Raw genomic sequence first — 27,265 nt, forward strand, 5'->3', positions numbered from 1 at the left:
AAGAAACACCACACCATCAGAATGGGGGTGCAGCGGGCCAGAGGCAACTCAGGCCGTGACCAGGTCATTTAACTCGCCGGCCAGCCCCTGCCCAGTGGGGTCGTGTCGCGGCCAACCTAGCGCGGAGCTGAGGTTGGATCACGCTCGCTGGCCGGACTGGGGAGACCATAAGGATCTAGAACATTCAGTCTGTCGCCCAGTCAAGCAGTAGATTGTAGTTCTCACGGGAAAAGAAAATAATAAAAATCAGTTTAAAAAGAAAAAAATATAGGACCAGAGATTCCAGCAAGGAACTAGGTCCTTAATCCTGACTAGGCATCAAAAACTGAGTGCCTATAGCAGAAAGTGGGAGTATATCCCCTGGGAATGCCCCATAGGTGTGGTAACGCTTTTTCCTGTCTAGTGTCCTACTCCTGTAGGGGTCAGCATATCCCAATGATCAAGAAGATTCTGGAGCTGTGTTCATCAATGAACGAAAGAGAAAATAATTATTTTTCTCAGTTGAAAGGAAGCAGTCCTGAGTCCTTTGTTTGTGTGAGGTACATAATTTATTCTGTCCACTGTATAATTCTGTATATGCAGCCTGATTGCACTACGGTTATGAATACTGGGGGGTTCCATTGAGCCTTAAAATGTATGTTTGAAAAAAAAAAAACGGAATTTTTGTAAGATCTTACCTGTAAAATTCCTTTCTCTGAGTCCTCCGACAGTCGCCGCCACTTCATATTCATCACTAATGGGGTTATTGACCTTTGCTCCGCAGGAGTAGCTAGGAAACAAAATAGTTAATATCAAAGCTTTTAGCATATCCCACCCCTAGGGGGTGGTCCCCTCAGTCAATACCTCCCTGCTTCCTGCATTCCCAACTCAGTTTCAGTAGCATAGCAGTAGAGTATATAAACAAACCCCAAAAGAGGGGCGGGGGCGGCGACTGTCGGAGGACTCAGAGAAAGGAATTTTACAGGTAAGATCTTACAAAAATTCCGTTTTCTCTTACGTCCTCCGACAGTCGCCGCCACTTCATATTCATCACTAATGGGGACGTCCCATAGCAGTGCAGACATGAGGGGTGGGAAAAAAAGCAGCCGCGCCTAAAGCAACGCAGTACCCACATCAGAGAAAAGAACCTTACCAAGGTAAGAGAACCAACTGGGCAACAGGAAAAAAACGTGCTCAACAGGAGCAACAACCCAGGAAAACAAGTAACCTAGGGATAAAGACATCCCAACAGCCAAGGACCCAAAAACAAGGGGCCCTAAGGCACTGCCGCACTAAGAACCTTGCGGCCAAAGGAAGCATCCGCCGATGCCTGAACATCCCCCTTGTAGAATTTTGAGAAGGTGTGAACTGACGACCAAGTCGCCGCCTTACACACCTGGGCCACAGAGGCCTGATGACGATAGGCCCAAGACGTACTCAGAGACCTGGTAGAGTGCGCCTTCACAGGGAAAGGGGGAACCTTCCCCTTCAAAGCATAGGCTTGCACAATGGTCTGTCTGATCCATTTGGCGATGGTCGCAGCCGACGCTGCCATGCCCTTCCGAGGACCCTCTGGAAGAACAAAAAGAGAATCCGACTTGCGAAAGGATTTTGTCGATGACAGGTAAACCCTGATCGCCCTAACAACATCCAAGGAATGCAAAGCCACCTCCCTTTGATGCTTAGGCTTCGTGCAAAGCGAAGGCAAGACAATGTCCTCATTGAGGTGAAATTCCGAGATCCTCTTCAGAAGAAAAGAAGGGTTAGGTCGTAAGACCACCTTATCCAGGTGAATCACCAAGTAGGGAGAGCTGCAGGACAAGGCCGCCAGCTCCGATACCCTGCGAGACGAAGTGATAGCCACCAAAAAGGCAACCTTCTTAGACAAGAGAGACAACGAGACCTCCCTGAGCTTCTCAAAGGGAGCATGTTGCAATACGGACAGAACAAGGTTCAAGTCCCATGGAGGTAAAGGATTCCTCCGAGGAGGAGCCAAGTGACGCACCCCTTGAACAATAGTGCTAACAAAAGAACGGCCAGCGCAGAAATCTGACCCTTAATCGTGGCCAACGCCAAACGCTGGTCCACTCCAGTTTGGAGGAAAGCCAACACTCTCGATACCGAGTACGAGCAAGGGGGAATACCCCCTGGACTCACACCAGGCAAAATACGCCTTCCAAGTACGGTAGTAAATCTTCCCCGAAGAGGCATTTCTAGCCTTGATCAAAGTGGGAATGACCTCAGGGGAGAGACCCCTATCCTTCAGGACCTGGCTTTCAACAGCCAGGCCGTTAAAGCCAGCGACTGTAAAGCAGGATGGAAGATCAGTCCTTGAGGCAGGAGATCTGCTCGAAGAGGCAGAGGCCATGGAGCGTCGACCGCCAGATTCACGAGGTCTGCGTACCAAGACCGGTGAGGCCAGTCCGGTGCCACCAGAATCACCGTGCGCGGTTCCGAGGCCAACCTGCGAAGGAACCTGGACAGCAGCTGAATCGGTGGAAAGGCATACATCAGACGATACTGACTCCAGGACGTCACTAACGCTTCTGAGGCGTCTGCCCGAGGATCGCGCGTCCTTGCTACGAACCTTTCCACCTTGTTGTTTAGACGAGACGCGAACAGGTCCACATCTGGGGACCCCCACTTCGCGCACAGCATCTGAAAGACATCCGGGTGAAGAGACCATTCTCCCTGGTCCAGGGTCTGGCGACTCGGCCCAAGACAGAATGTCGGCCACTTCCCGAGCCGCGCGGGCACTCCTGGTGCCCCCTTGGTGGTTGATGTAGGCCACCGCTGTGGCATTGTCCGTCTGCACCCGAACCGGACAGCCTTGAAGCCTGTCCGTCCAACGCAGAAGGCAGAGATGTATTGCTCGCAATTCCAGAATGTTGATAGGAAGGGAGGATTCCTCCCCCGACCAAGTTCCCTGGGCGGACAGAACGCCCAGGACACCACCCCAGCCCGACAGGCTGGCATCCGTGGTGATCACCGTCCACGACAAAGGACGAAAAGACTTGCCCCGACACCGCCGGGGACTGGAGCCACCACAAAAGACCCCTCCGGGTGAGGCGGCTCAACGAAATCCGCAGATCCAGAGATTGCGGACGCCCGTCCCACTTGGCCAGGACCTCCGCCTGAAGATCCCGTGTGTGAAACTGGGCGAAGGGAATCGCCTCGAAAGCCGAGACCATCAATCCCAGACACCTCATACACGTCCGGAGGGACGAGCACTGAATGTCCCTGAGGGACCTGACCTCGTCCTGAAGAGTCCGGAGCTTGTCTTCCGGCAGGAAGACCTTCGCTTGAACAGAGTCCAGTATCATTCCCAGGTAGGGAAGACGAACAGACGGACACAACGTTGACTTCGGGAAATTTATCGTCCAACCGAACTCCTGCAGAGTCAGCATCGTGATGGACAGGTCGTTCACCAGGCCCTGACTGGTCGCAGACTGAATCAAGATATCGTCCAGATACCCCAAGACAGAGATGCCCTGGGCTCTCAGTAAAGCCAGGACCGGCGCAAGCACCTTGGTGAAAACCCGCGGAGCCGAAGCGAGACCGAAGGGTAACGCCACAAATTGGTAGTGATCCTCCGTAATGGCGAATCGAAGGTACCTCTGGTGACCCTCGAAAATTGGAATGTGCAGATACGCATCCTTCAAATCGATGGAGGCCATGAATTCCCCCGGAACCAGGGCAGCCACCACCGAGCGCAGGGATTCCATGCGAAACTTGCGAACCCGCACAAAGTGGTTCAGAGCTTTCAAGTCCAGAATCGGACTTACCTTGCCCTCCTTTCTGGGCACAGTGAACAGATTGGAATAGAACCCCCGAAATCTGTCCCGATGAGGCACCAGAACAACCACTCCCTGGGCCCGCAGGTCCCGCACCGCCAGGTGCAGATCCCGCAAGCGCTCCGGAGTCAGCTGAAGGTTTGAGGGGAAAAATCTGCCCGCCGGCCGAGAGAGAAACTCGATCTTGTAACCTGATCGAACGATTTCCTGAACCCGCCTGTCCCGAATGCGGTCCAGCCAGGGTTGAAGAAAACCGAGCAAACGTCCCCCCACCCCAGAACCGGGTGAGGGCGTCCCTTCAGGCCGTATTGTTATGGGCAGCGGACCCGGACTGGCCGGACTTCTGCTTACCCGTCCACGGCTTCTTCTGGGAGCCTTGGCCCTTGAAGGGTTTGCCCTTATAGTGCGACCGAAAGGCACGAAAAGGACCCTTGAGAGGGTCTAAACGAGGCATTCTTACCACGAACAAACTTATTCTTGTGAGTCTGGGGCAAGAGAGTGCTCTTACCCCCAGAAATACCCTTTATCAGAGTATCCAAAGATTCGCCAAAAAGGCGAGAACCCGCGTAGGGCAAATTAGCTAAAGTCTTGCGAGAGGATTGGTCAACAGACCAACATTTCAGCCATATCAGGCGACGGTTTAATACCACCACACTTGAAAGACGCGCAGCCAAAGGGACCAAATCTAAGTCCGCATCACACAATTACATGATACATGACACCCTGATGAATCTGATCCACCATAGCCAAAGTTGTCGGCGGGGCAGAGTCAGCCACCAGGGTGCGCCTGAGCACCTGCGTCCAATCCGCAATAGCCTGGGCTGCCATAATGGAAGCAAAAATCGGCTTCAGCATAGAGCCAGCAACCGTATAAGAATGACGGGCCAAAGACTCCAATCTCCTGTCCGTAGAGTCCCGGAACACCGGGGTATCCTCAGCAGGGATCGCAGTGGATTTATTTAAAATCGCCACTGCATGATCCACCTGAGGCGGCACACACCAGCGCTCATCAGTGGCGGCTGTAAATGGATAACGCAGCTTGAACCTACTCGGCACAGCAAAAGGCTTTTTTAAATTGCGCCATTGCTCATCAACCGCGCGCTGAAATTCCGTAGAGCAAGGAAAAACCTGCGATGTTTTGCGTTTCCTTTGCGTCCCATAAGAGGACATCAAAACAGGAGGACATGGTTCATCCTGCAAATGCAGCGTTTGCTTGATAGAAGCAACTAACTCATCCATGAGTGCAAGCTCTTCAGACGAGCTAGGGGGAGAATTATCAACCCCTTCTACCTCAGCCTCCCCCTCAGACCCCACAAGGTCTAGAGATGAGTGAGACCCTGAGAAGGGCACTCCAGCCATAGCAGCCCCATCGCCCTCTGAATCAGAGGAAATAGACACTCTGGGCCGTTTTGTGGATCGATCAGCCACCAGCATCTGCACCTGAGCAGCCAAATTTGCCACAATAGTAGCCAGATCAGCCCCCTCGGGGGAAGCAGCAGCCCCTTGGCCCCCCACCAAGGCGGGAGGAAACTTGCAATCCTGAGAATCCATGCCCCAGTAGTATTAGGAAAAAAGGAGTACTGCCCCTTTAAGATCGCGGCGAGCGTAGCCCACCGCACCCACTGAATACACCGACCCCCACAGGGATAAGAACACTGGGCAAGGAATACAGGAAAATGGAAAGGTAAAAACCTGGAGAGATCACACAGGCTGCTGCACCGATCGCTGTCCCAGAGCAAAAGGAAGTGATACAATGACTGACCGCCCCTGTAAAGCCTATGTAAGGCTACACAAACATGGCCGCTCGGCTGAGGCTTCATAGGCAAATAGAAAATGGCGCCGACATGTGGCCTGATCGATCGCCGCCAAAATGGCGGCGTTTGGCGCCAAAAATGCCGCGCCTTACCACACAGGACCGGCCACCATCATTCTGCCGCAAAAAAAATGGCGGATCGCAGCGATCGCCGCACAGCATGTCCAAAACCAGGCTGCTTCATGTATGCACTCAGCAGAGCAGGAGAGCCCCCCCCTCGCAGCCCACACACAGGCAGTAATTCCACACAGGAACTGACAGGGAGCTCAGCAGCCACACAGACATGCAGGGTCACACAGTCCCAGACTGACACCCAATAGACAGGTCCCCACATAGAGATACACTTACCAGTCCGGATGGCGTGGGGAGCCTGCTCCAGCGACCAAACCGCTGTACTGAGGACAGGCAGTGTCGCAGCCCTGACGCAATGGAACTGCGGTGCGAAACCACAATGGCGTCCAGTGAGGTAGCCACCTCACAGATAGCATCCCTGCAGCGAACAGGGATGGGTCGTTCAATGTGCCAGGGAAACCTGTGCTGAACGCTCGATGGCAGGCTGGGAAGCCAAGCCCCTGGCCCTGAGCCCTGGGATCCAGGGTGGCCAGTCCGAGACCCAGCTCCGCACGATCATCTTCTTCAGAAGAAGCTAACTAATGCTGAAAATAAACAGCTAAGTAAAAGAAAGAGAAAAAAACTCCAAATAAAATCCAAAAGAGAAAAGAAGCTGAGACTGAGAGCCCCAGCACAGGAACAGCCAGCCTACTCCTAAGCTAGGCATTAGAAACTGAGTTGGGAATGCAGGAAGCAGGGAGGTATTGACTGAGGGGACCACCCCCTAGGGGTGGGATATGCTAAAAGCTTTGATATTAACTATTTTGTTGCCTAGCTACTCCTGCGGAGCAAAGGTCAATAACCCCATTAGTGATGAATATGAAGTGGCGGCGACTGTCGGAGGACGTAAGAGAAAAAACATATGCGCTATGTCTCTGCAGTACATTCACATTTGATTGTTAATCCTCCAGAAGTTCTTACTTTTCTTTTGCACTCTGCTGCACTGAAATCCTAGGCAGTGTTCTCATCCCTACACTACAGAACACCCACTTATGTTACAGAGATGAGGAGAGGAGTAGGTGTTTTGTAGTCCAGCATGGAATATCTGGTTCGGGAAGACAACACTGCTTGGGATTTTAGTGCATAAGGTGTGGTGTTATTGCCAAAACAGGGAGTTAGGAGCTCGTTCTCTGGAATTAATAAAGACTGGCGCAGACAGATTTTGCAAGTGTTTCTCGTGTTCTAAAAGTGTGGAGGTGAAAAGGTGAAGAATGCACCAAATTCATGTACCTGTCTGGGATGTATACTTGACTTTAGCTCATGCTACACCACTTTTAGAATGCACTTTCGCAAAATCTGTCTGAGCCAGTATTTTTTCTCTGTATGCCAAAAGAAAGTTGGTCTTAATTAGCTCCATTTTTACATTTGGCGCATTCAATGTAACACAATGTAAAAGTGGTGCATTTAATGCACACAATGTAAAAGTGGAGCATTTTAGAACTACCTGAATTTGGTGCACTAGTTGCTGCTAGAACCAAGAGTGTTGCAAATGTTTCATGAATTCGGCCTCCATGTGACCTGATGAAGGGGTTAATCCCCAAAACATGTAGTCCGGGATCAAGCCTCCAGCATTCTTTTACTTCGGATTTTACTGCATAATTGGTTTACATGACTGTATACAGGCTGTTTATCCTCTCAGCTCTCCAGTGCCCTCCAATGGAGCACTTCTGTCAGCTTGGATGTCCTCTCCAGCCTGTGTGGATCCTTCTGGCCACCAGAGTGTCATTTCCAGGTGCTTCAGCTGCCATCAGCTCTGTCCACCTATCCGGCTTTCCATCAGGCCTGTGGGGCACTCAATAGGAGCTCCAAGGGCTGCACCAGCGAGCTCACCTACCAAGAAAAATACACCCTCAAGAGGCAGGAGCCTCTGCAACAGCAGCCTGCAAAAGTTTGGGGCCAAACACAGCATCTAGTGTTAGTACATCCACCTTGTAAAACTTTGTGAGTGTGTATACAGACGCCTAGGTGGCTGCCTTGCAAACCTGTACCACTGACGCCTGATGACAGAAGGCCCAGGAGGCACTAAGAGCCCTTGTAGAATGCGCCTTTCCTTAAAAAGGGAAAAGGAGGAACCTGACCCTTGATAGAATAGGCCTGCACCACCATCTGCCTGATCCATCTGGAAATGGTGGCAGCCATCCGTAAGGACAAACAAGGAATCAAATTTGGCAATCGACTCAGTGGTCGCCAAGTACAACCTGATGGCTGAACCAAAACCAGTGAATGCAAGGCAATTTCTTTTCGATGTTTCGGCTTACAACATATTGAAGGCAACACAATGTCTTTATTTAAGTTGAACCCCGAGACGACCTTAAGAAGGAACGACTGACAGGGACGAAGTATCACTTTGTCCCTATGAACCACCAGGTAATGTGCCCGACAGGACAACGCAGCCAGCTCTGAGACCCTGTGTGCAGAAGTAATAGCTACCAAGAAAGCCACCTTCTGTGACAGAGTGTAATGTTCTGGTACCTCTGGTACCCTTATTCCACTTTCCAATTCAGTGTATGCGTCCCACCATTCTCTTCTGGTAGGTGCGCATACACCTTTAAGACCGATGCTGTCATCACTGAGCGCCGCAGAGCGGCTATTTCAACCGCCGGCGTTCTCACTCACATGTTCGTTCAACCTGCCTTGAAGCTCATATGCTTACAAGCGTACCTCGCTGTCGGAACCTCGCTGCTGATCCCTGTATCCCGCTACTGGATCACTCGCTCATACCGAACCTCTCTACTACTGCTTGCTATTAGTGATAAGTACCCCGCAGGGGAATCCTCCATAACCTTCCTACTAAGCTTACACTATCTAGCTCTGCATATTAAGGACTGTAACTATCACCTGCACTGTTGTTTAGATTGCTAGCTCTTGAGCCTACTACCATCTATCCTTGCACTGGGTTAGTCTCTCCTGTATGTCATCTGCTGTCCTACCACCTACTACCATACATGATTGCTAACCTATCTGCATCCTACCTGTTACCATCTATACTCTCATGAACATTTCTCTCAAGTACTGTTCACCTATTGTCACTGTTCATACCTGTCTCTTCAGCTCATCACCACTATACTGCTATATACATCTATCACTCCAGGAACATCTTATTGAGTGTGTATATTTGTATGCTGAACCAGACAGACCACAGTGATGAGTCTTGGGAGTTGGAATTGGTATTTCAACGTATCTCTACATGACTGCTGAGTGGAGTTTTTCTGCAGCTGCAAATCCATCTTATTTCAGAAAACGCAGGAGTAAGCAGAGGAAGTTCACAAATCCTTACCAAAGGCGGTTTTTGAAGAACCGACAGTACCAGATTAAGATCCCACAGGGGCAGTGGGGACCTTACCGGAAGAGCCAGATCGCAAACCCCCTGCACGAAGGTGTGAACCAAGGAATTCATGGCCAAAGGGTGTTGGAAAAAGATCGCCAAAGCTGAAATCTGTCCCTTAATGGTGCCCAGGGCCAAACACTGATCTACACCTCTTTGTAGAAACTCTAGTAGACACCGAAATATAACGGGGGGAAACCCCCCCGAGACTCACACCAATTAATGTATACCTTCCAATGATGATAAATCTTCCTAGAACTAGATTTTCTAGCTTTTAACAGAGTATGAGTTACCAAATCCAACAACCCTCTGTCCTTTAGTACCTGGCTTTCAATAGCCAAGCCGGTAAAGCCAGCGACCGTAAAGCAGGATGAAATATCGGTCCTTGAGACAAAAGATCTTCTCTGAGGCTACCAGTCTTACCAGGCCTGCGTACCAAGACCGACGAGGCCAGTCTGGGGCCACCAGAATGACTGAATCCCTTTTGCCTCGATTCTCGATTCTGCGAAGAAGTCTTGGCAGCAGCTGTAGCAGGGGAAAGGCATAAATTAGACGATACTGGCCCCAAGGGGCCGCCAGAGCATCTGCGGCGTCTGCCAGAGGATCCCGAGACCTTGCCACAAACCTCGGAACCTTCCAGTTGAGGCGAGAGGCTAACAGGTCCACCTCTGGGGTCCCCCACCGGAGACACAGCTGTAGAAACACCTCCGGGTGAAGGGACCATTCACCCAGACTCAGGGCCTGCCAACTGAAGTAGTCCGCCTGCCAATTTTCCAACCCTGAAATGTGAACAGCTGAGAGGGCTGGAACAAAGCGTTCTGCCCACCTTAGAATGCCAGGACACTTCTATGGCCACTAGGGCACTTTTGGTGCCTCCTTGATGATTGACATATGCCACAGCTGTGGCGTTGTCCAATTTATTTCTTACCGGACACCCCTACAGACGATCTGTCCACTGGGACAGGTAAAGCCTGATCGCCAGAATTTCCAGGATATTGATAGGTAGGCTGCACTCCTCCCGAGACCAAACTCCCTGGGCCGATTCCATGCTCAGGACACCTCCCCACTCGGACAGACTGACGTCCGTGGAAACCACTGTCCAGTACAGGGGCAAGAAAGGACTTTCCCTGCCAGAGTGCTGGGGAATGGAGCCACCACAGCAAGGATCTCCTCGTACTCCTGCCCAACAAGACCAGATTGTCAAGGGATCGAGGATTGTTGTCCCATTTGGCCAAAATCTCCTTTTGCAGAGGTCTGGTATCAAACTGAGCGAACGGAACCGCCTCGAAGGTGGAGACCATCAAAGGTAGAGATGACTGGCGGTTGGTTAACAAGACCAGAATTGCATGCTGCAACTTCAGCAGTTTTGTTTCTGGAAGAAACACCCGAGCCAGGGATGAATTCAGAGTAAGGCCCAGGTAGTCCAGTCTGTTGGATGGAGTCAGAGCTGATTTTTGAAAATTCAGCATCCAGCCAAACTCTTGCAGAGTTTGCACAGTGATGTCCAAATCGTTCTGTAGGTTAGATGGGGACTCTGCTCTCAGAAGGAGATCGTCCAGGAACCGCAATCCCCCTCTGCCTGAGCAAGGCTAACACCAGGGCCAACACTTTTGTGAACACCCTAGGAGCTGAGGCGAGACCAAAGGGTAATGCCACAAATTGACAGTGCTTCTCGCCTACGGCAAAGCAAAGAAAACGCTCTTGCCCGGCTCATATGAAGGTCCTTGATATCGATAGAGGTCAGAAAATCCCCTTGATGAAGGGATGCCACTACCGTGCGAATGGATTCCATTCTGAATTTCCTAACCCGCACAAAGCGGTTCAGGGCCTTGAGATCCAAGATTTGATGGACCTCGCCTTCCTTCCTGGGAACAGTAAATAGGTTTGAATAAAAACCCTGAAAAGGTTCCCACTTTTGAACTGGTACAATGACTCCTTATGAAAGCAAATCCTGAACCGCTCTGAGAAGGCCCTGTAGCTTATCCGGGAACAGGCACAGGTTGAAAGGAAAGCACTTTGCCGGAGGCAAGGACCAAAACTTGATCTTGTAAACGGACTGGATCAACTCGTGGACTCATTTGTCTTGAACGAAGGAGGTCCACGGGTCCGGATAGAAGTGAAGACGTCCCCCCACCCCATGTACAAGTGAGGGCGCCCCTAAAGGCAGAGGAGGACTTGTCTGCGTGGCCAGCAGAACCCTACAAGAAAATGGCAGCCGCATTGCTTTAAATGGGAAACCACTAAAACATGGCTGCAGACTACAAAAACAAGCTCCTATGCAGTTCAGCCACGGGAAAATGACAGCGCCACGCAGCGGGCACGCGACTCCGGAGACCCCAGGGACCCTTCCAGTACTTAAGCCCAGCAAGGGGGCCTAGACAAGGACCCCCGCAGGAGATTTTTTCCATTAAAAAAAAAATGTCAAATGGGCCCACGTCCACCCCAAAATTTCCCAGAGAGGAGGGGGGGACACTACTCATCACACCTTGGGACCTGCGGGCACCACTCCAGGCAGATCACCTCCCCATCTTGGACTGGGGGGGGGGGGGGTGCAGCGGGCCAAAGGTATGCTGCAACTCAGGTTCTTACTCCTGACTAGGCACAAAAACTGAAGTCCTATAGCAGGAAGTGGGAGTATACCCTCTGGGACTGCCCTATAGGTGTAGTCAATTCTTTTCCGCCCAGTGTCCTACTCCAAAAGAGAGCAGCATAACCCAAGGGTCAAAGAAGATCTGGAGCCGTGTCCGTCAATGAACGAAAGAGAAAAGTAATTTTTCTTCATAAATTTAGGCCAAGGTTTATACTACTACATTTCTTTGGTAAAAATAATCCAAATAATCCAAATCAGTGTATATTATTTAATCAGTGTGAAAGTTATAGAGTCTACAAGCTATGTTACCAATCACTCAAAATTGATCAATCTTGATGTACTGGCTGCCTATCTCATTTCTTGAGGCCCTAAAATACCAGGACTGTACAAATACCCGCCAAACTACTCCTTTTTGGAGAGTAGACAGTCCAATGTATTTAGTAATGGCACTTTTCCACTGCAAGTACCGGCTCGTACCAGCTCGGCTCTACTCGGCCCTGCTTGGCTGGTTTGCTTTTCCACTGCTGGTACCGCATGGTATAGTGTCGGAACGGTTCGGTACGGTACGGTATAGGTTTACTTTTCCACTAAAGTAGTACTAAAGTTAAGTGGGTGGGATAACAACGGGGTGGGTGGGATTCTCTGACCAATCAGTGGCTAATAGTGACTGCATGCAAAGGATTGTGGGATATGGTACCAGTTTGGTACCTGTTGGAACCACAATCGAGTAGGTACTGTTTTTTCAGAGCCGTACCGTACCGTACCGTTCGGTTCCATGCAGTGGAAAAGCAAACCTATACCGTACCGAACCGTTCCGACCCTATACCATGCGGTACCAGCAGTGGAAAAGCACAAAAGCGTGCCGAACTGGTACGGTTCCATGCAGTGGAAAAGCGCCATAAGAGGCACGGTGAGTTTTTCAAAGTTGTCATTTTTTCCCACAATTCTTGGCAAAATGAAGAAATTAATTTTTTTTTCCACAAATATGTCATATTAGCAAGTTATTTCTCACACATGGCATAGGCATACTTGCGATTGAGAGGCCCAACATCTAATAGCACCTTCATGCGTTCTAGGGGCATAAATTACACATTTAATTTCCTGACAACCTATCACTGATGGGTGCTGATGAGACTTCACTAATGGGCGCTGATGAGGCTGCACTGATAGGCGTTGATGAGTCTGCTCTGATGGGTACTGATGATGCTGCCCTTATGGGTTCTGACAAGGCTGCACTGATGGGCGCTAATGAGAATGCACTGATAAGCTACACTGATGTGCACTGATGAGGCTACACTAATAAAGCAACACTGATGGGCACTGATGAGACTGCACTGATGGGTCTGCACTGATGAAGCTGCACTGATAATCAATGTGACTGTGTGGCACTGTAGCACTGAGCAAAATATGTTACTGACTGTTTGGCACTGAACCAATCTCTTTCCCTCACACACGATCGCTGTGAAGGAAGGAGAGCTATCAAAAGGGCAAAGACCTGCAGTGTTTACATTTGTGATCGCCTGAGATTGGACAGAGCGATCACGTAGTAAAGAGCGTTTGTGACTGGCCCTTTGCCACGATCTGTGATGCGCTGTGTCCAAGGCACACATCGATCAAAGACGCTTCCCCGATGTGTGCCCCAGGGGGCAGGCAGGAAGCTCATTCTCGAGAGGCCATCTGGGTATTAACTAGTTCCCAACCGCGCTATAACCAAAAGACACGGAGATTAACTAGTTTTCGACAGCACTGTAGCTAAAAGATGGCCACAGTGCGATTGGGAACTAGTTAATACCCATGTCTTTTTTTCAACCTCAACCATATTAACTGTTTAAAACATTGGGGAAGGTGCAAGTATAGCATATGATTGTTTTTTTTGTTTTTTTGTGCAGACATAAACTTTAACAGGTTGCTTTGAAGAGCACAATTATCTTCAGTCATACAAATCCCTTGAGTGTTACTGCAGTACTTTAAATTGTGGCAATATACATGTATTCAAAAAACAGTGCAGGACTGGACAAGCTGAAAATTATTACATTATAGCCATCATATCATCAGTGAAAATCAGCTTTCTTCTGGTTTCACGGGGCATGCTGTCAAGCATGATATTCAGCTTACGCATAGCCTAGAGGAAAGAGAAGATCCTAAGGTGATCATTACTGACACAACCAAGGTAAAAGCGTAAATTAGGTACATTTATTTTGGCATCTCTTCATTTTCTGGTCCAAAAACTTTTATTGTCGCACTTGCACTTGAAAAAAACAAGACAGCTGTTTACCCTAGCAGGGGTTATACAACAATGAGCAGGAAACAAGACATAAAGGTATGAGTAATATCTTGTGCAACTAAACATTTTAGTAAAGCAAAACGTCAACTAAGGATGGAGCCATAGTTCTGCATTAGTTGCCTAAGCCCAAAGGCCTAGGGGCACATCACGAGGAAACAAGAGGGGCAAACTGGCAAGCTGTTCATGAAGAAGAGGCGTGGGAAAGGAGAGGGATAAATAACAAAAAGGTGGAAGGAAACAACTGGGGTGGGTGGGGGTGGCAGTGGTTCCCAAAGGGAGAAGCTGGGAATTATGGAAAGGAAAGTGGTCCTGCAGGCTTGGATGGTAATATCATACATTATAAAAGATACCCAGACTGGTCAGGTGCAGGGTGGGGAGAGCATACGACCACCAGGGAGCCCATATTTTCAGAAATTTAGTGTGGGAATCATGTAAAATACTGGAAATTTTTTCGGAAATCATCATGGTGGTCAGGTTGCTCTTCACGGCTGCAAACGATACAGAAAGCTTAGCGATTACAGGTATGGCGGAAATGAATAGGTAAGTTGGAAGCTTCTGCTGATATAAGAATAGGCCCTGATTCGGGCAGTGCAGTACAGAGTAACTGAGGACCGGGGTGCATGTCGTTGCTCTGTCCTTTTATCCCCGCTATAATCGGTCTTCAAGCCGGGCCGTGGCGCCCATGCGCAATGACGATTGTGCAGGCTGGTCCAGGCACAGGCGCACTTGGCCGACAATGCTGGAGGCTCGGAAAGAAGATTGTTTGGGTTCCATCATCGAGGGTATAGGAGCAGTGATCAAGTTCCGGTTTGAACTTGAAGGGGCCATGAAGGAGATAAGCTGATGTACATGCCCAGAATATTTCATTAACATGTGTGTGCATCTGTCCTTTATGTTTGATGTCTTTCAATAAAACTGTATCACGCGAGGTCGGCTGTGCGCTTGTGTCTCCTTTGCATTTTTTGTACTTGTAAAACCATTCCTGTTTTGGGGTTATCTCATTGTTGCCCATCAAGTGCATCTGTTAATTTCATTAACACCAAAGCAGCTGAGACTGATTAACAGCCCCCTCCGCTACTTAACAGACCAGATCAATATCCTAGGAGTTTAATTGACTTGATGTTGTACTCGGATTAAAAAGTGTTTCTTTCATTTTTTTTGAGCAGTGTATAATGTGTAATACATGACCATAACTGTAAGAAAAACAGGAAGGGGAAAAGCATTCCCCCAGCCACAACCGGTGCATGGCAGCCAGCAAGTGCGAGTCACAGCCTCAGTCACAGAGCTTACTTTCCTGAGGTTCAGCCTAGGTAAGATCTGGAGGAGCTGGCCATTGGCGGAGTGCGAGGAAGAATTTGCTTGAGGCCTTTTGCCTTCTCCCATGTACAAACCGGGAGGTTCGATAGAGTGAAAGGGCGATGGTCCAGCTGGGGTCCGGTGTTCTCATTCGGCAGCAGCAGGCGGAGCGATTTCAGGATGGTCCTGGATTCATCTGGGGTATGCATTGTATGGAAACAGCCATGGCAGGAGAAAGACAGTTTAAAGGTAAACCCTCACTAATAGCGTATTTGATGATTCAGCAGCGCAGATGTATAAGGTTTTATCTGCCTGCGCTTCAGGATGGTAGATGGAGCTAGATTCACGAAAAGTTTGGAGCAGTGGCCTTAAAAGGTGAGGTCTGCCTCATCTCTGCCAGCCTGAAGAAGGGTTACCTTGGTGCAATAGAAAGTAAACTTAATTATATCACGCAGCGGGCCCTCGGGTTTCTTCGGACCAAGTGCACGGTGGATTTGGTCGAACTCCATTCTTTCAATGGGCATGGCTGGCACTAGTTCTTGGAATGAGGCCGTGGCTGTGAGATCAGTTATGGTCTCTGGGATGTCCCAGACGCGCAAGTTGCTTCTGCAGGATCTACTCTCAAAATCCTGCAGGCGTAGGAGAGCTGTTTCCAGTTCCTTTCAGAGATCTGTCAGATCTCATTCATGGTTCTCCAGAACAGTGGCCGCAGCATCCATTTTCTCTTCCAGGTTGTTTATGCGGAAAACCAGCTCTCTGATTTCCTTTGCGAGATGTACTGCCAGTTTGAATGTAGCAGCTGAGAGCTCTGTTTGCAGCAGTGCTTTAAAAGAGACAAGTAAGTCTGCATCTCGCAGAGCCAGTTTGGGGAGTTCCAGGTCACCGCTCGATAGTGAGATGGCTCTGGGCTGGTGGCTGATGGGTCTAAGATGGCGCCTGGCAGGGTGAGCTCGTCCAAGTTCTGATCTGCTTTCTGGGTGCTGGAAGCCCAGGTTGCCATTGTTGTTTTTCCCCATCAGGTTCTCCAGGAGCAGGCGGGGGTTGAGCCTGGGTAGTGGGAAGGAGATTGTCTCCTCCAGACGGTCAGACAGGTGGCAGACGTGTCCAGGCCTTAAGGAGAGAGACTGCTTCACTTCTTGTGAGCCCCCCCAGAATCTCTGATTTTAAAGCAATATTCTGCTTTCTAATCAAAATAGCATATTTCTTTTAGGCCTTGTTCATATGCGCTTTGGTCTGTATAAGAACAGTGTGTACAGCATTGCACACTTTAGCCAACTTCGTTGAAGATTTAAAATCAACCTTAACCTCATATGGAGGTTAAAGTTCACAAATGTCGAAGTGCTCGAACCACTGCCCAACTGGGTAAATTAAAAGAGTCTACTGTGGGGGGGGGGGGGGGGGTCACTGCTGTCTAAAACTCATAAACCAATGAGATCAAAGAAAAAACACAATGTAAAGAAAGAGCTGTACCCTGTGTGACAGGAAGTCAGTTAAATCTGTGGATGTAGTCACAGACAGGAGATACATTTCCACCTGGTTTGGAAAGTTCACCAATTACTATAGGGTGTTGGCTGCAGAGATAGCCAGCAGGAAGTTGAAAACCATTCAGCTGTTCAGAATGAGGAAATGAAGGCCTCTATAATTTGTCCAAAAGGAAGTCTAAGGATTGCTGCCTCCTGCCGCTGTGTGGGCATGGGGAGAGGAGGACAGTCAGATGTGTGCCCCCTGAAAGCTGTGTGAGCATGGGGAAGACCTCCTGAAGCGATGTGGCTGAGGAGGGTAACAAGTGTGAAGACTACTCGAAGTGAGGTCTTGGATCGTTTCTAGGTGAAAAGAAACCAATGGACATTTCCTGTGTGAAGGGGAAATTAATTAAGACTGAAGACTACTCAAGGTGAGGTCTTGAACTATTTCTATGTGGAAGAAAATAAATGGACTATTGAGTGTCTGCTGTAGGATCAGCAAAGTTTGCTCCAACAGTAGGTTGGAGACAGACTTCATTAGATAGGTTCCTGTGTGTGGAAGGTAGCCGCCCACAGTGGCAAGGATTTATTTTGTGTTTTATTTTATTTTGGCTGTTTTTGAGGCTTGCACTTGTGTGAAGTAAATTGCAAGAATAAACCAAACTGTTGTTTGCAACCACTTCTCGGCTATCTCCCTGTGTAACTAACCCCCCCAAAGGGGTCATCCACGCCTACCACCGAGCTAATCTCCCACACCTGGTAGAGCCACTCCACCGGCCTGGGGATTCAAAATCCCCTCTACTTTCTCTCCTCCGTCCTGCGCTGCCAGGACAGACTGGATGGAATCGAATTGATTCTAATAACCACATAGATGTCTCTGACCAATCAGAATTTATCTGGCCTATCCTGGAAATATGGAAAAAAGAGAGAGCAATGAGGAAACAGAGCAGCTGCAAGAGCCCTGACAGCTGAAGATCGCCAGGGATAAGTACAGGTGATGGGGGGGGGGGGGGGGAGTCATTTGTTAGGTTACCTTTACAGTTTTTCTGTAAAGGTGAACTTTATCCTCCACAATGCAAGGAAGCGCTGTACCCTGGTAGAGTCATGACCTAAATCTCGGGATGAATAAAACGTTTACATTTATTTTAAAAGATCCAAGATCCAAGGCATACAGTGGCAAGGAACAACCCATGGTTTAACGTAGTAGACCCAGATAAAAATACCTTTAGTGAGTGACGGATATGAATAGCATATCTAGCATATCTGTCACTCATTCAGCTCCATCTTAGTTGTTGCCTGTTAACAGCAAACCTTTCCTTTCATTTTCTGACTACTAATTAAAAAAAATTAAAGTTGAAATGTGACTTAAAAGTTTGAATTTGTGTAAAGTAATATCACATTCACTACAAAAGTTATCTCTCACTTTTTTCAAAGCTAGCTGAATTACTACGTACCTCTTGTTTGATAGAAATATTGATTGCTGCTTCTGATACTAAGGAACAAATTCTTACAATAAAATGTTCAAGTATCTGGATTTTGCCTGTAGAAAAGGAGCAGTAAGTAACATAGGTAATAATAACAAAAAATAAATAAAATTGTATTCTGTATGTAAGAAAATTTCCACCTACCATCACTACTGTGGTCATGCACAACCTAAAAATTAAATTTAAAAAAGCCATAAAAAAGTCAGAAAATATATTGTTAGATTTAAATTGTTAGCAAACAGTGTGTGTTTGGAGCCGTGCATCTGCACTAGCATAGCTGTCCAATTGGGAGCATAGCCACTGCAATCCAACTGACATGAAATAATGGTATTTTTGACTTACCGTAAAATCCATATCTCTGCTCTTCATTGACGGACACAGCTCCTGATTCTTCTTAACCATTGGGTTATACTGCCCCCTAAAGGAGTAGGAAACTAGGCAGGAAAAAGCTTGACTATGCCTATGGGCAGTCCCAGGGGGTATACACCCACTATCAGCTATAGGCACTCAGTTTTGTTACAAGCAGTGTCAGAAGAAAGTCAACTCCACAAAGGGGTGGGTGCTGTGTTAGTCAATGAACATCAGAGAAATGGATTTTACTATAAGTCAAAAATCCCATTTTCTCTTCAGTTCATTGAAGGACACAGCTGCTTATTCTTCTTCACCATTGGGACGTCCCAAAGCAGTGTTAAACATGAGGAGTGGGGGGGGGGGAAAAAGCAGAAAATAATTCCCAAGGCGAACCATAGCCAACCAGGTAACATGGAGCTCAACCATAAACAACTGGAGATCACCTCAAAAAAAAAAAAAAAAAAACAATACACCCTCAAAGAGGACCAGGTCCTCTAAGCAGCAGCCTGCAAAACCTTGCGGCCAAAAGAAGCATCTGAAAATGCCAACACATCCACTTTATCAAAATTCTGTAAAAGTGTGCACCGACAACCAGGTGGCCGCCTTGCAAACCTGGGTCACTGACGCTTGATGACGGAAGCCCAGGAGACACTAAGCTCCCTAGTAGAGTGCTCCATGAAAAGGAAAGGAGGAACCTGACCCCTGATGCAATAGGCCTGAACCACCATCTGTCTGATCCATCTGGAAATGGTCGCAAAAGAAGCGGACAACCCTCTATGAGGTTCGTCTGTGAGCACAAATAGAGTCTAACTTCCAAAAAGACTCCGGGGCTGCCAGGTACAGCCTAATTGCCGGACAACATCCAAGGCAATTTCCTTCTGATGTTTTGCCTGGGACACAGGGAAGGCAATGTCTTCAAATGGGAATAACGGACAGGGGCGAAGCACCACCTTATCCTTGTGAATCACCAATAAGGTAAACGTCAGGATAATGCCGCCAGTTCCGACACCCTGTGCGCAGAGATGAGAGTCACCAAAAAATGCCACCTTTTCGGGCAGCGCAAGCAGGGAAACCTCCCAAATATTTTCAAAGGGAGGCTTCTGTAGAGCTGAAAGCACCACATTAAGATCCCAGGGCAGCAACAGAGCCCGCACTAAATGAACCAAGTGTCGGACACCCTGAAGAAAGGTACGCACCAGGGAGTGTGAGGCCAAAGGGCGTTGGAAAAGGTCAGCCATAGCCGATACCTGGCCCTTGATGGTACTCAAGGCCAATTTCTGTTAAACCCCACGTTGAAGGAAGGAGCTAGAATGAACCCCAAGAGAAGTAGATTTCCTAGCTTTCAACAGGGTAGGAATCACTGACAAACCACCATCCTTCAGCACCTGGTGTTCAACAGCCAAGTCGTCAAAGCCAGCGACTGTAAAGCAGGATGGAAGATCGGACCTAGGGACAGTAGATCCTCCCTGAGAGGAAGTCCCCAAGGAGCACTGGCGACCAGCCGTTGCCCGATCGGCGTACCAAGACCGGCAAGGTCAGTCTGGGCGGAATCCCTTTTGCTTTGATCCTGCACAGAAGTCCTGGCAGAAACGAATCGGTCAGCCCACTTTAGAATGCCGGCTACTTACCGAGCCACCAGGACACTACTTGTGCCTCCCTTGGTGATTGACATAGACTACGGCCGTGCCATTGTCCAAATTAATTTGTACCGGACACCCCTGAAGAAGAATTGTCCAATGAGCCAGACAAAGGCTGATCGTTCGGATTTCCAGAACATTAATTGTCAGTCTGGACTCTGTCAGGACCCCCTGAGCACATCTGTGCTGAGGACGCCTCCCTGCCCGGACCGGCTGGCATCCGTGGTGACACCTGTCCAGTACAGGGGGAGAAAGGATTTTCCTTGTCCAAGTTCCAGAGAATGAAGCCACCTCTAGAGACTGTGGATCCTTGTCCCATTTCACCATAATCTCTTTAGCAGAGATCTTGTGTGGAACTGTGCAAACAGACTGCCTCGAGGGTGGCCATCATCAGGCCCAGCACCTGCATGCAATCCTGGAGGGATGACCATCTGCTGTACAACATAAGCTGAATTGCCTCCTGCAATATCTGGAGGCCTCGTAGCCCTTCCTGTATCACCTCGGCTGAGGTGACTGTCACCACCAATTCAATGTCTGGAGATGAGGACCATTACCAGTCATCTCCAGAATATATACACATATATACATTTTTCCAGAGGAAGAAACACGCTGGCTGAGGCCAAGTCCCGAGTCAGACCCAGATAGTCAAGTTTTGGTGGACAGAACCAAAGCAGACTCCTGAAAGGTTCAGAATCCAACCGAACTCCCTCAGTGTTTGCAGAGCAATCTCCAGTTGTCCATTAGAGCAGTCGGAGACCCCAGTACCGCGATCCCCTGCACGTTCTAATATGCACCGTTCACCAGCGCTTCCTCTGTTTTGCCGTGGGCGAGGAGCATTATTGATTTGTGGCGTGGACCTTTGGTCTCGCCTCTACTTCTCGGAACAATCACCCCTTGAAGGAACAAGATTTGCACTACCCCAAAGAGACCCATAAGTGAACTGGGGACATGTGCAGGTTTGAAGGGAAGAATCTTTCTGGGAGGATAAGTCCAAACTTAATCTCGTAGCCTAACCAAATAACTTCCTGGACCCACGTGTCCTATACCAGGGAGGTCCATGGATCCAGAAACCAGCAAAGACATCCCCCCATCACAGATATGTGTGAGGGCATCCCTTCAGGCAGAGGCAGCCTTGTCTGCAGGTTTGGAAGAGCCCGCTCTTGGCTTGCTAGACCAGGTCCTCTTAGAACCTCCGGTGGAGGCCCTGACTTTTGATCCCTTGTCTTGAGACCCTGAGGATGAAAAAACCTCTTATGAGCCGAGGAGAATGGCTCCTTGCCCTTGGTAGCCAGCGAAAGAAGAGACCTATGAGACCCTTAACAATGTCATCCAAGGAAGCCCCAAACAGGCAATCCCCTACAAGGGGGAGATCAGATAATGCCTTCTTAGAAGTCTGGTCTGCAGATCTGTATTTCAGCGAGATAATACACCGAAGGACCACAGGTGATACAGATAGCCTAGAAATCAAAAGAGCTGTAGCCCCTGGACCAACTGATCCACCAGCTCCACAAGACAGGGGGTAGCTTTTTCCCCTCCAGGATGTAAAAGTTTAGCCCACTCGGTCAGACCTTGCTACACCAGGGCAATAGTAAATACCGGACTAGTGCCGAACCAGCCACAGCGAACATATGGCGGTCCAGAGCCTCCGTCCTCCTATCAGCTGGATATTTAAAGGTCAGAGACTCCTCACCAGGAATGAAGGTAGCTTTATTTAACCTGGAAACCGAGTAGCCCACTACAGCTGGGACCGTCCACCTTTAACGCAGTTAATCCTAAGGACACTGCAAGCAAAAAGCGGTTTGTGACAATGTTGTCAAAGTAGGCGGAAAAGGGAACACCCTCGTCGCTTGGCATCAACAGGCCAGGAGGGCCTGTTGATGCCAAAAGAGACCGGCACCTCCGACGCACCTCCGACGCAGCAACAGCTGCAACCTCTATTTTTAAAGTGTCACGCACTGACACAAACACTGCATCCACCAGCACCTTTTCATGCGCGGCTAGAGGAGCAGAGGAATCCTCCTTACTATCTGAGCACTCAGGGTGAGTGGACGCAGACCCAGTAGGGTCGCTATATGCTAAGCACACGGGCCAAAAGACCCACAGTGACCACCAACATTTTTAGAGGGGCTAGGGGGAAGGAGGGGGTCCCACCATCCCAGGGAGGGGCCCACGTCTACCCCAAAACCCTCCAGGAGTAGAGGGGGACAGCTACTTACCATACCAGAAACAGGGTGAGCACCGCTCTGGACAGACCGCCGCTCCATCGTAATGTGGGTGCTGTCAGCCAGGAGAAACGCTGCGACTCGGGCCGAAGCCAGGTCATATGCGTCCTCGCGAGACGTTTAACTCGCAGGTTTGCCCCTGTCCAGTGGGGCTATGTCGCGGCCGAGCCAGCTCGGAGCTGCGGTCTGCACGCGCTCGCTGGCCAGACTGTAGGGACCCTCTGGATCTAGATTATCCAGTCCATCGCTCAGTCATGCAATTGGTTGTAGATTCTAACAGGAACAAAATAACAAAGATAGGAAAAAATTCCATTCAAAAAGAAAAAAAAAAAAAAATCGCCAAGACCAGAGATCCTAGCAAGGAACGATGTCCTTACTTCTGACTAGGCAGCCTATAGCTGAGAGTGGGTGTATACCCCCTGGGACTGACTATAGGAGTAGTCAAGCTTTTTTCCTGCCTAGTGTCCTACTCCTGTATGAGGCAGTATACCCAATGGTTAAGAAGAATCAGGAGTTGTGTCCGTAAATGAACGAAAGAGAAAGACTGCCTGCACAGGGATGCATGGAACACCTGTACATCCCTGTGTGGATAAGCACGGTCCTCACATGGGTGTACACTATAGCTCGTGTGAACATGGCCTAAGACACCCATTATGGATTTCCCAGTACATGTCCAACATAAAGTACATAAACTGACACGGTCACCACTGTTTTATGCTTGGTGCCCTGTCCAGTATTTCTGGTACAAATTAAAATCTGTTTTATATTATATATATATATATATTTATACACACACACAATATCCAATGGCTGCCACCGCACACAAATCATGGGAAAATAAATGGGCCCGGGTGCACAGCATTGATCCTAGTACCAACCCACTTGCCCGATCCCGCCAGGAATCCGACACACTCCTTATCACAGGCAGTGAGACATTTCTTGGTCTGTGCAGATGCGAACCAAGAACTGTCTCACTGCCTGTGATTAGCGGTGTGCAGTGTGGGCTTCCTGGCCGCCTATCAGTACCATGTGTCAATGCCCATCAGTGCCACCTCAATGCTGCCTATCAGTGTAGCCCATCAGTTGCCACCTAAGTGCCCATCAGCGCACCCTCATTAGTGCCACCTCATTAGCGCAGCCTATCAGTTCTCATCAGCGCAGCCTCATCAGTGCCCATCAACGCAGCCTCAACAGTGCCAGCTCATCGGTGCCCATCAGTGACGCTTATTAGTACCACTTCATCAATGCCCATCAGTGCCACCTCATCAGTCCAGCCTATTAGTGCCCATCAGTGCAGTCTCCTCAGCGCACATCAGTGAGGGAGAAAAATTACTTATTTGCTAAATCTTATAACAAACAAAAAAAAGTTTTGATTTTTTTTTGTTGTTTTTTTTTTTTTTAATTTTTAGTCTTTTTTCACTTGGCATCAGGCCTGAGCTTTTCTTATTGCCCAACGCCCTGCACATGCAGTTCTGGGTGTTGGGCAGCTGATTTAAAAAACTGGCTCCTAACTATATTAGCTGGGTAGATTATAAACAAATTTGTCAGGCCTTGTGTTTTGATTTTTTTTTTTTCTGCCCCTAAATACCCCTCTATGCTAGCCCATGTGTCTATGCACACATAGAAATTTACCGGCATTTAGAGGCAGGGGAGTTTAGAGTTGGAAATCTGAACGCATCAAAATCGCGTTCAGGAGAGGAGAATTTGGGCAGAAAAAGAGTTCCCATAATGCTCTGTAAATTTTTTTTCATACTATATCATACAGTAAAGCATATTACATGTTGTATATACATGTTTTCTAGATACAGATTGTATGGAGAATAAAACAAGGTGTAGAACTAATCCACATTTTGGGTCACCTGGCAGTCATTAAATAACACACCTGTTTATCCTGCTGTTTAGCAAAAGCTATACTGCAAATCGTTCTGATCAGCATTAAGGAACTATCACCAAGGTAAAAAAACTCTCTTCTACTGTTTTCTAATCCTATAAAAAGTTTTCATTTTTATACAGCTTTCCTAATTTTAATGCAGTTTTTTTTTTTTAATAATATAAGATTTACTTTCATCTCTGAAGTGTGGCCCACTCCCTCAATAAGATAAGCTCACTGTCTGGTATTTCTTGCCTTAGGCTGCATTCACACTTGAGCGTAGCGTTTTTTACCGCGATTTTACCACGATTTTTACCGCGATTTTTACCGCGATTTTTACCGCGATTTTTTCAGGCGTTTTTCATTGACATCTATCAAAAACGCTGGTAATCAGCCCAAAAAGAAGCTCATGTACTTTTTTCAGCTACAGGCGTTTTGCAAAATGCTCAGATGTGAACAGGGGCCATTTAAATGAATGGGGTTTTACTTGTTGGGCGTTTTGGAAGCGTTTCTTTTGAGCGTTTTTGGAGCTGAAAACGCCCAGGTGTGAATGGAGCCTTAATGCACTTTTTTTCATAATCTGTTCACCGCAACATAACACAGAGGAAATTGGGATGTATGGAAACATTAATTTGTGCATTTCATGGCTGTATAAAGCAACAAATTCACCTGAACGTACAGTGTATGTGACAGCTTAGTTTTATTTATCAATAAAACATAGCACATGTTATAGCATGCATAGACATTCTGGATGATCGTTTTTTGGCTGACACCACTCATTGCACTTTTGAACAAAATGTTTAAACCACAAATGGAAAACCAGGATAAATGGGATATTTCTACATATTTGCAGGCTTCAGAACCCAGTATTTACAGGTTTCCAGTACTTAACAATGCCTTCCGTACACATCCTGTACTAATATCAAATGAGGAGGAATGAAAGTAAGTTATATTGCTTCATCCACTATTCTAAGTGATGTATATGTGCTATTCAATACAATGCTGACAGCCACCTTCCTGCAAGTGACCATCAACACCAACACAGGCCACATCATAGACTGTTACAGTGTCCATACAAGACAGCTCTGGAACTCTCTGCCTTGGGTATTTTTACTTCTTGGCAGTAGAATTGCACCAGAGTTCCTGAGATCTAGCTGGATGATGATAAAAACATATAAAACAGCACAACCTCTATCAAAAAACTGGATTTTTGTAAGAACTTACCAAAAAATCCTTTTCTCTGAAGTTCATCGACAGACGCAGCTCTGCTTAATCCTAGACTATAGGGTTATGCTCCTCCGACTAGGGATAGGCACTAGGCAGAAAAAAACTTGTCTACGCCTATAGGGGCTGTCCCAGCAGGAATAACCCCTCAGGCTCTGCTATACTCAAACGGCTGTGTTGCAAGCAGTGACAGAAAAAGACCCCATAACTCAAAAAGTAGAGGGGCAGGTGCTGTGTCTGTCGATGAACTTCAGAGAAAAGGATTTTACAGTAAGTTCTTACAATAATCCCGCTGACGGGGGCTTCTTCCATCTTCATCCAGTCTTCCTTTGGGGTTCGAATGCTCCGGCCGGCTGACTGGCTGAGCCATGATGATGTCACTCCCGCACAGAGCTCTGAAGGGATGGCTCGTGTATCCCGATTCCCTACAAATAGCATGCGCCGAGGATTTCATGCAGCACATCGGTGCTGCATGCAGTGTGAATATCTCCTAAACAGTGCAAGTTTAGGAGATATTCACTGTACCTACAGGTAAGCCTTATTATAGGCTTACCCGTGGGAACAAGTTAAAAAAAAGTTTTTACCACCCCACCCCCAATACCCGAATTAATACACATATAATGTAGCTTGTGTCCTTGTTATTCAAATAAATTTGCAGGAAGCTATCCAGCAGAAGCAAACTAGATGGTATAGCTTATTAAAACCAAAATTGTTTTCATTGGTAGATGGATTGTCATTACTTATTTTTATTCCTCCTGATAATCACACCATTGAGCATTTGTAAGCCCTTCTGAACTAGCTTGTTTTTCTGAAACTTTTTCTTTTTTTTCCCTAATGGGGCATCATAGAGGTTAACTGGTAAACACACTAGATTTTTAACACACAGGGGGAGATTTACTAAAACTGGAGAACTCAAAATCTGGTGCAGCTGTGCGTGGTAGTCAATCAGCTTCTAACTTCAGCTTGCTTTCACTAGAAGGCCCCTTCCACACACTGAGTCCATCAGGCGGATGACAGCTGTGTCTCCGCACTGTGTGTGGAGACACAGCTGTCAGGTCCCCATGCATCTCTATGGGGGAATCGGATGGGAACGGACAGTCTGTCTGTTCTCATCCGATCCAATCCACCAGACGGATGGAAAATAGGGTTTCCATCCGTTCGGTTTTGACAGATTAGATCGGATGTCAGCGGACATGTCTCCGCTGACATAAAAATCAAAAAACGTGCTGCGCCAGAAGGGCACAAAAATAATTAGTGATTACATGAATCAACAAGTGTTATCAACAAAATATGGTGTCCATCATATGTGCTCTGATGAAACATAAATGTTCATATAAAGTGCTCCAAAGTAATGATTAGTATATCCAGGTGATGACAGGACAGCCTCAATCACTTGTGAATCAAGCAGGAACCACCAGTGTGTGAACTCCCTCCACCAGTAAGATTGGCCTCTCACCTTGATACCAGACCCAAACGGGCCAGCATGAGCATATCAGTGGATAAACAGACTATCACAGGTAACCTCTCCAGCCTTCACCTCCGGGGGTCGCCAGGACATAAAATAAAGATAAAGCAAAGATCTAGTGCTCTCTGAATGTAAATAATGAGCTTTTATTGAGCATAAAGGGGTAACTCACATTTGTTGGGCACTCAGCCGTGCCTGCTGTTATGGCATTCAGTGTTGGAGAGTAGCACCCAAACGATCGGCGTCAGGCACGCAGGCTCCGCCTCCCTATACGCGTTACGCCTGGAGCGTGGGCTCCGTTTGGCTTCTTCTTCTACCGAAGAAGCCAAACGGAGCCCACGCTCCAGACGTAACGCG

The 27,265-nt window shown here is 48.0% G+C and overlaps 1 protein-coding gene across 1 annotated transcript in view; it reads right to left on the bottom strand.

Annotated features, from left to right (window-relative positions):
* SYCP2 (synaptonemal complex protein 2) overlaps window positions 1-27,265 on the bottom strand; it is a 372,455-nt gene that overhangs the window by 320,634 nt on the left and 24,556 nt on the right. Inside the window, exons 5-7 of the mRNA XM_082271514.1 lie at window positions 18,284-18,308; window positions 18,110-18,195; window positions 13,646-13,734 (exon numbers count right to left, since the gene is read on the bottom strand). Of these exons, the coding sequence (XP_082127640.1) occupies window positions 13,646-13,734; window positions 18,110-18,195; window positions 18,284-18,308 (200 nt within the window). The remainder of the gene's footprint in view (window positions 1-13,645; window positions 13,735-18,109; window positions 18,196-18,283; window positions 18,309-27,265) is intronic.

This window comes from Pelophylax lessonae (assembly GCF_965119305.1).
Source record: "Pelophylax lessonae genome assembly, chromosome: 11".
Lineage (NCBI taxonomy): Eukaryota > Metazoa > Chordata > Amphibia > Anura > Ranidae > Pelophylax > Pelophylax lessonae.